This window comes from Nesoenas mayeri, assembly GCF_963082525.1.
Source record: "Nesoenas mayeri genome assembly, chromosome: 3".
Lineage (NCBI taxonomy): Eukaryota > Metazoa > Chordata > Aves > Columbiformes > Columbidae > Nesoenas > Nesoenas mayeri.
In genome coordinates, this window is record NC_137544.1 from 96,378,192 (window position 1) to 96,388,317 (window position 10,126).

Sequence of the window (10,126 nt, forward strand, 5' to 3'; positions counted from 1 at the left end):
AATAAAAATAAAAATAAAAATAAAAAAACCTCTTGCGCCATTTTCTTGGTTTGTTCTTGTTGAAAGCGAAGTATTTGCAAACACCAGCCCTTTCACAATACTGTCTTTCCCAAATTATTAATTACTACTTTATTTTTTTGGTTGCTTGGTTTCCTCCTTTCACTGATTGGTACCTGCATTTTGAGGAAAACAAAGCACACAATGAAATTCTTGCAACCTACATAATTTTTTCAGATTAGACTAACACTGCTGCATGTTCCACCCTTTGCTACTTTATGGGCTATACAATAAAGATCCTAATGAAGGCCAGTAGAACTGCATTGCAGATCTTCTAGTTGGGCCACAGAACAGAGAAATTTGAATATACAAACATGGTGAGAAAGTAGGGATTCACCTTCCAAATGTGTGTAAGGAGCCTAATATCACAGAATGCAGCAGGAAAGTTGTGCTGATCTGTATGGCACAGGTACTCTGCCTGTGTACCTGCCAAATGTTTCAACCACAGCTGATGCTGGGTAAGGACCACCAGAATCATAGTAGTTTTAGACTGGCAAACCAAATATTCGCATTCTACTTCTTTTAAGGAAAGGCTGTGGTGAAAACAAGAACCACTATGCTAGCAAATACAATAAACCCTGCAGGGTGGTTAAGAATGTGCTAGAGTAGAACTGTTGTTTGGTATCAATCAGGAAATATACCAAATGAAATTGACATTTCAAATAAATTATCTTTTTTTGAGCAAAAAGCACCTAGAATACCTCCTTAGATAATATTCATGGCCCAGTAAGGAAACAAAACTTTTTAAAATCAGCTGTTTTCTAAGAATGTGTGTTTTGTGGCATTTCAACCCAGAGACAGAAAAGCTACATAAAATATATGTCAGACATTACAGTTCCAAGGGATTTTTTAAATTAATGAGTCTGAGCCAGTTAATTAAACTTACATCACCTTAAGTGAGAAGCTCCTACTCTGGCAGCAAATTGTGAAGAGAAAGCTGGAGATATGTCATAAGCTTCAAGAAAATAAAGATTCGCTATTTGAAGTCCAATTGCCCATTCCCAAAACACAGTTGCTGATACCCTGGATGGCATCCTATCCAGGATAGCAGTCTCAGGGCATCAGTTTATAACAGTTTCGAGGCAAACCAAAGGTGTTATAGCAAATGCTGTGCCTGAAGCAGGCCTTTCAGGAGCTGATGGACAAGCCATTCAGCTGTCCAGCCAGTAAGGAATATAAACTCAGTGATTATGCTAAACTGACCCACCCCACCCATTAGTCAAAGACATTAAACTAAAAGTAACCTGCTTTGATAGGTCACCTAATTAGTATGAAGAGATAGCATAGAATCTCTTTTTGCTCTTTTAGTAGTTAAATATTTACATGCACAGACAAAAAGCCACTGTTCTTCCACATATACAAAATATCAATACTTCTTTAATCAAGTACTGTACATTACATACAGCATCATTTTAAAATATAGATTGTGAGTCTGTACATTTTTCATCTGAAAAGCTTTTCACAACAGATTAAAAAAAAAATATCTGTTTTACAATATTCATTCTATACATTTTCAGAAGACCAAAGTATGGCAAACAGAAACAGCACCAAGATATTTTTTCTTTACTAATACAATTCATTCAGCTCATCTAGCTTGGTATCAAATCTACCTGTTTTCATAACATAATCTCTTATGCCTTTATAACGAAAAACCTGTCATAGACTAAGTTTATATAACAACTGTTACAATATATTTTCAGTAGGTTCCAACTTTAAAGCAGGAGTCACAAATATCTTCCTATACATTAATCAACTCTAAAAAGTTAAATACTGTACATCTATGCTACGTTTTCAGCGCATGCCCAAGATCTGCCTGCTCTTTAGTTGATAGTTTTTTTCCAGTTCAGACAGTGCTTGAGCCCGTAGATTTGCAGCATATAGACGTTTTTTGAGATCAGAGCATTTCCCTTTTGGAAGGGGATGGTTTTCCAAATTAGCAGGTGGCACAGCATTCTTTTCACTTCCACCAAAATGTACTTTCTTCTTGGTTGTAGAAAGGGGGAGGAGTGCATTATCTTAAGAAATACAAAAATAAGTACTGAATTAGTGCATCTTGCAGCATTTATTGCTTAGCTTATGTCTTTTAACCCTGTCACCCATTTTATTATCCGCCTATGGCTTTAAGCCAACTAATTAAATGCATTTCATTTCATAGCAACAATTCATTTCCATTTACGGAAGAAAAAATGAAAACAAGCCTCAATTTTCAATTTACTAGACTAAAGCAAGGATGCAATAAGTATAAAAGAAGAAGAGCCAAACTGAAGAGGCTAGTGAATATCTCAGCATTTAGTAGTGTCATATTAGTGAGCTGTATCTGTTTTAACATTAAAGCCTTCCCTAAGAATCAGAAAATTCCTGCAAAAATAGGGTAGTGTCTAGGACACTGTCTTAGAAACCAGGATATTGGGTATTCCATTTTAAGGTGAAGTAAACCACAGCACTGACTGATGAGAAACTGGGGAATCTAAAAGATGTGAGATGCAGTCCAGTTGTGAGAAACACAGCAATATCTGAAGATAATTTTAGAAGCAGTATTGCAAGACTACCATGGAATTAAGTGGAAGAGTGTCAAACATTGGGACAAATGTTTAATCAAGTGATCTACAGATACTGCAAGATGTGGTCAGTCTTGTAATAAATATAATCACTTTTCTGCAGTGTCTGTCTTGAGGTATTAATTACTCAAAGTGGTTTCACCTACCTCCAAAAATTAATACCCCGTTAAGATCAAAATATTGTGTAAGAGGGTGGAAGATATGAAAGAGAACAGAAGTAAATGCTGAAGCTCATTTACCTTCAGTCATTCAGTGCTAGAAGAACCACTAGCAAGCCTAAGGCAAGTTTATTCTTAATTTTATGTTCTTTAATGTATCAAAGTCAGGTAAGATGTTGAGAGATAAGTGGAATTCTCAAAAATTTACAGGAATGCTAGAAATGGCTGAAGTACCACTAACTTCTGGTGGCATTTTACTTGTATTCTTTTGTGCTGTGATAAGCACTTCTTAGAAAGAAAAAAAAAATTAAAAAAATTGCAATTTCAGTTTTATTTGTATTAGAGGCAGTGACATGCTTATCTTTATTCATCTGACCAAAACTAAACAAAGTCACTGTTGCTGCACGTTAAATGGTGTGCAGATTTCTTTGATCTAGAGTAGTACTTGGGACCCAGCCATTTAATATTCCACCACTATTTCAAAATGGATTTAGATCCTCAAATCATTTTTACTATGAAGGCTGGGCTCAGTGAACAGATGGTACTACCTCTTACAGTGGTGAGGCTCAAATACTTATAGGGCAATAACTACTGTAAAACAGACTGGACTAAAGGCAGTCAAAGCATTATAGCACATTTTAAAATTATTTTTTCCTAGTGACTTAAACTGGAGTACAATAATGGCAGTTTGTATTCTTCAGAGCTTATATGATACACCAGACATGGGTAGGTCACTTGCAACAAATATTATTTTCCACCTTGAAATTTTTCAAAGTTGAACTAAAGTTTAAGTGATTACACATGTTCAATTTTATTAAAATTAACTAAATCAAAGGTCTATAAAAAGACATCCATAAGTCAAATGAGTGCAGCTCTGAGAAAGTTTGAGTTACAAATCAGTATGTCACTTAGCTTACAGCAAGAACCTAATTTTCAAAACAGCACAAGACTGCAGTGCTGACAGTGGTCACTCATACTCATGGTTAAGCATCATTCACGGCATCTCTTTGCAAAGTTGAAAATACAGAGTCTCTTCTAAACCACGTGGATGTAATTTGGGTTTGTATCGCTACAATAGGACCAGGTAGAGTATGGCGAGCATCAGGGGCAGTCTTCTGGTCAGACCAGCCTACATTTGTCAGTACAAGTGGCTTCTTGTATATTCTCATACCTGGACCATCCGCACAAGATAATATCCTCTGCTGTTTGTATAGATTGTAGTTCTTCATCAAGTTTTCAGCTCTGTTTTAAAAAGAGAAGTTCAAGCTTTTTGTTGTAACACTATAGAGTTTCTGATCTAGGTAACTATAGGTTAGTAAGATACCTAGCAAGTTTGTCCTCTGCCAGTCTCTCTCGAACACAGAGTTCCCGTTCTCTCTCTGGAAGTAGAAATATGGTAGTATGCAGTGTTAATATGTGAATGTTAAAGTTGGAGTGATCGTGAAGGATAGATTTTCTTGCAGAAAAATACACCAGTAATAGCCTGTCAGATGCACCCATATTTCTGCTTCTATAGCTCTAAACAAAGCAAGACAACTGCTTTGTAGATACACCTTTAAAGCACTGGACAAGGACCCCAGACATGCCTTTTTCTCCGACCACCTCAAACTCTGCCTTATCTGCAACAATGAAGTTATAGCTATTCTGTGCACTAACTCATGGCACACACAATGTCAGATCTGAATAAATACTTACATACCAGATACTATAATTCAATTACGACTAAACACCACATTTACAGCAGCAGCTGTTATTCAGGCTCAGAAAACAATATATATGGTTAAAATATGTATTAGAGTGCCTACTGCATATGCAAAGAGGTATTTTATGTGGGCAGGAGGACCAGCCATCTAAATGGTTTCACAGGCAAGCTACCTGTAGGGTGCAGCTTCTATAGAAGGGGTTGACAGTTTACTCAAGTATATTTCCCTCCAACATCAGGCTCACCTTAGGTTACACATTAGGTTACCAATGTTAAGTTAAACAGAGAAGGTGAAAAGCAACTGACACTGCACAGTGTGGAACAATATATTCAGACCCTGTCTTTCTGTATAATTTCCTAATTGCCACTTAGGCTTAATCTTAACAAATCAAACTTCTATATCCAAATTGCCAGTTATATCTTAGTAACTTTAAATGAGAACTAGTACAGATGAGTAAGCCTATCCTTGGTTTAGTCTTTAGACAGAATTCTGTCAGTGAATGCAAGAGTATGAAATTCTAATGCATTAAAGGGAGGGTTTTGAAAACTGTCTGTCTTTCCTTCCTCCACACTTCTTTTGAATCAGAATACCATTGCCATCCCCTTCCCAAAGTGGAATATCATACGCTCCAAACGTTGCTCTCTCTCTTTAATGGCTTGTTCTCGCTCCTGTAATTGTTGTTCCTTCCATTTCAGCTCATTCACTGCAGCATCTGAATGCTGCAGCCTTTCTGGCTCACATGATCTCTGGCCTCTCTTATCAGAATTTTGTCTTTGTTGTTCTGTCACCAAGTCTGCTATCAAGGGGTGCTGCAGAATATCTTCAACAGAAGGTCGGCAATAATCCTAAAGGAAAGACATCAACAGGTTTCATCTGTAACCAAGAAATATTAAGGCTGAGGATTCCCAAGCAAGACCCATCGCAGGTGGAGACCAGCTGAGGTGCTATACAGTGAAGGAGAAGCTGCAGAAAAATGGAGTTAGGAAGCGGTAGCACAACCAGACGACAAAAGCTGAGCGAGGAGGCTGTTACCAGCCTTCAACTCCAGAAGCTGGAAGTCTGGCTCTCATAACTCAGGTACACACTCCTTCCAGAGCTAGAACAGGGTGGTGAGCCTACAGAGGCAACTGTCAGTAGGTTCTGAAGCTAACACTCTGCATCTCCACCTCTCATTTGAGTCCTGAAGGATCCATTCCTGTTGGAGACTCAGGTCCTTGTTACAGCTTTGTTCTCCCATGCATTAAAACCTGCGTGCCAGCCATAGGAGCAAACTATACATTAGCCACAAAGTAAAATCCAAAATGAAGACAAAACAATTCCTTCCAACTTCCAAATACACTGGAATAATTTTAACCCTGCAGTTACAAGACCTTGTTAAACATACTATCAGGAAATTTTGTATAAGCCAATACTGAGGCAGCCTTCTTGCACCTTGTGAACCTGACATAACACTTGAGCTTCTGCCTCTGTTTAGTGGACTCAAAGCTCAATTCCTCCCTTCCTTCCCTACAAGTGATATTGCCAGTGACAAGGTGATAAGAACCACTACTTCAGATCAGCTTGTATCATAATTTAGAAGGAAAACTAGTATTTCAGTATTAATTCAGATTATAGGTAGAAAAATTAGTAATTGGTTCTCACCTTTACATTCAGCATCTCTTTGATAAGTTCATTCAACTGCTCCGAGTAACGATATGGTATTCGTCTGAACTTCCCTTCCCTTATCTTTTCTGCCAACTCCTTTTGGTTGTAAGCTCTAAACGGAGGCCTGAAGAACAACATTTTTCTTGGATTCTTTCACTAATTTTACAGGACTTATTTTCATTGAAGAAAAGTATCAGACTCAAAAAAGCTACAGTCAAAGGTTTGTTTTGATTACCTAATGTCAAGACCGATACAGAAATAGAAATCTGGGACTAATATCTGAAATATTTAAGCTTTCATCTACATAAAATTTAATCATACATGCATTAACAGCTATGTTCCCCACTTTCATTACCACTCTACTATACTTACGAGAGAGCACATAATTCATACAGGAGGCATCCTAGAGACCAGATGTCAGATTTTTCATTGTATGACATGTGGTTCATTTGTTCCTAAAGAAAGAGAACAATCTTGAGTTCATTAATTAAGACACTTCTTCTATTGCAGGATAATCAGCTACTGTTCAAACCTGAATTAAACCATTACTTATTTGAGTTACTTTTAAGATTCCATCTGAATTAATCCCCACAGCTACTCTTACTAGCAGGATTTTAAGTAGTTAAGGCAGTACTACACTATAGAAGACTGGAGTGTTGCAACAATCTTCAGTCAATACAACTCCGTATTTCAGCCAGCATTCATCTTTCCCACACAAAATGCACCACATCAAGGAAACAACTCATTCTTGCCCATTTCCACTACAAATTAAAATCCTACCATCAAGAGGTAATTTAGTAAGCTCTTTATGTTAATCCTATGAAACATAAAACCACTCTACCTTCCCTATTCCTTTTCAGGAACAACATATTCCAACATGTCTCTAATATTCCAAGAACATATATATCAAAACTGACATAGTGAAGAGCAACTTTATGTAGAAGGTAGTGACAGTGTGGGGAAGAAAGGGATGAAAATGACATTATTTTGCAGTTCTCCAGAACATATGGACTCTATGAAAAAAGTCACCTTCATTTAATACTAGTAACTCTTCATTAAAAGCTGCCAAACATTCGTGGACTCTGAGACCAACACTGCAGAAAACAGACCTTAGAAGGACAAAAAGGAAGATAAGGCACAAAAGGGAGGTCTTACTGGAGACATATAATATGGAGTTCCAACAAATGTATTGGCAAAGCTGGTGTCATGGTGCAATATTCTAGCCAGTCCAAAATCTCCAAGTTTCACATTCTGCTTGCTGTCTAGAAAGACATTTGCTGGCTTTAGGTCACGGTGCACAGTAACTCCACCATCACTTCGCCTGTGACATTCTTTCAGGGCCAGTGTCAATTGAGTCAATACTCTGAGAACAAAGCTTTCTTCCAAGTGATTCCTGAAAAAAAATACATTGTTTAACAAATGTATTCTCTAAGCATATGTTAGCTTAAGTAGTTGCTGGCAGTCTTAATTCTGTAACTTTAATACTACTGTTATAAAACATCACTGAATCAACCCCAGCACCTTTATAGAAAACTAACATCAACAAGTATCTAACATATTCCAATTTAAAAATAGAAATTAAAACAAACAAACAACAAAAAGCTCTGATTTTGTTGGCACACATTCAGACATTTAAGACTTTTGTTGCACAATCCCTGTAATATTTCCTTCCTCTTTTCAAGAGTCTAGCAGATACATAGCATTTCCATTACTTAAAACACAACCATCAATTTGATGCTTTTGTGATGGGATCTGTCCCTTTGACCAGGTATGACAACAGTATGTTGTCAGCTGTTTACAATGAGCAACATACAACAGAGCCAAGACAGGCCTGATTTTTAATATAACCGTCCTTAAATGAAAACACTGATGTCTGGGGGCAGCTGCAGTACCATTTTAGACTATTCTCAAAATAACACATGGTGTCACATACTTATTTAACCTAAGAATATGAAAACTGATATTATATATACACTTAATAAGTAGGCTGCTAAGTCTAAGATTAGACCAAGGTGAGGTCTTATCAACTTGATGTCTCCACAAGCTTTATACGCATAAACCAGCTAGCACATAATGTTCAAAATAACTTTTTCATGTATTTCAGTGTTCTAACGAAAAATAGGGTACAAGTGACTTTACTGATGGGCAAGCCAGAAGAACCCACAGATAAAAGTGCCTGCCTGCAACCCCATGCCTAGCATTGCATCCAAAAATCCTTCACCAGCTTCTGCCTCATAAGAGAGCTCATTTTTTTTTTACTATTTGGACATAAACATCCCATCGGTGCACTCATTAGGACAATTCCCATTGGTGTTATAATTTTGTACAAAACCTTTCACACTTCAGAAAAGCTGTTTGATCTAAAGGCTTAGATGCAAAAGTTAAGAGATACATTTCACTTTTCTTTTGATTGGCTGAGATACTTCATACTAGACACTCCAGAATTGCCACAAATAGTTTTCACATGCCTTTCTTTAGTGCACTTTGCAATCAGGGTAGCCAGGTCGCCGCCATCGCAGTACTCCATCACGATGTACAGGGTTGTGCTGCTTCTGTCAATGATCCGATCATAATACCGGACAATATTCGGATGCCTCAGCTCACGAAGCAAATTCACTTCCGAAACGAGCATTTGTTTCTCTGCCTCCGTCATCAAGCCATAGTCAAGCTCCTTCCATACCAAGATCTAGGGAGGGAAAACAAACAAAACAGAAACTTTACAGAACCACGAAATGTTAGGGCGTAGAAAGGACCTCAAAAGATCATCTAGTTCAAATCCCCCCACCAGAGCAGGAACACCTAGATGAGGTTACACAGGAATGTGCTCAGGTGGGTTTTGAATGTCTCCAGAGAAGGAGAATCCACAGCCCCCCTGGGCAGCCTGTTCCAGTGCTCTGTTACCCTCACTGAGAAGCAGTTTATTTTCATATTTAAGTGCGATCTCCTGTGTTCCAGTTTCTACCCCTTATCCTATCATTGGTTGTCACCGAGAAGAGCCTGGCTCTATCCTCATAACACTCACCCTTTACATGTTTACAAACATTAAGGAGGTCATCCCCCAGTCTCCTCCAGGCTAAAGACCCCCAGCTCCCTCAGCCTTTCCCCATAAGGGAGATGCTTCACTCCCTGAATCATCTTCGTGGCTCTGTGCTGGACTCTCTCGAGTAGTTCCCTGTGCTTCTTGAACTGAAAAGCTTAATGACCTACAGACGAGACAGAGTTCTGCAGGGGGGGAGAAGGGCTTTCAAAGCCACTCACGTTTTCGGGAGAGCCGCCCGCACGCAGTTGGACGTGGCCGCAACGGCACGCTGCTGTGCCCAGCCCAGCCCAGCCCAGCCCGCCCCGCCTTACCTTGCCGTCGGCCTTGCGGCGGACCATGCGGCACTTGCCGTAGGAGCCGGTGCCGATGGTGACCAGCACCTCGTAGTCGTCTGCGCGGCCGGGCATGGCGACACAAGCGGCGCAGCGGCCGCACGGACCCTCTTTCCCCAACCGCGCCGTTTAAACGCACCGCCCCTCCCTCCCATTGGCCGGCTTCCGCAGCCCCACCCATGCGCCCTGCTTTTCCATTGGCTACGCCGCCGTAAACAGTTGCTCCTCACTTCGCGGCCGTTACAACCGCCCGGGGGGTGGCGTCAGGGAGACATCGCGAGAGCTGCCCCTCAGCCCCGGGGCCGCCTCGGAGGCGGGCAGCCGCCTTCCCGAGCGATTCCCCAGAGCGGGGTGGACGGCAGGTGTCCGTGCTTTCCCGCAGACCGGGTGAGGCGCTGAGGCGGTCTCCCGGCGTTCTGCGAGCTCGGCAGCTTTTGAGGCCCTTTCGGTCCGGTATTCTGTGGGGTTCCTCTCTCCCTGTCAGCCGCATCGTGCCTGGAGGTACGAATCAGTAACGTACTCCTCAGGATGAGACATATTTTTTTCCCATAGAAATAACTATTAATGATTCCCTTTCCCGAAATACTTATGTCTGTTGAACAATAAAAAATTAACTTAATGGAGGGGTTTTTAA

General features: G+C 39.9%; 1 protein-coding gene across 1 annotated transcript; it reads right to left on the reverse strand.

Moving 5' to 3' along the window:
- Positions 1-1,797: 1,797 nt before the first annotated feature.
- Positions 1,798-9,567, reverse strand: NEK2 (NIMA related kinase 2; the record flags this gene model as incomplete). Its single annotated transcript, XM_080341926.1, has 9 exons — positions 1,798-2,072; positions 3,945-4,015; positions 4,098-4,152; positions 5,102-5,321; positions 6,118-6,244; positions 6,493-6,575; positions 7,276-7,513; positions 8,589-8,806; positions 9,472-9,567. The coding sequence occupies 9 exons, from the start codon at positions 9,565-9,567 to the stop codon at positions 1,849-1,851; spliced, it is 1,332 nt and encodes a 443-aa protein (XP_080198052.1). The 3' UTR covers positions 1,798-1,848.
- Between the last annotated feature and the right edge of the window lie 559 nt (positions 9,568-10,126).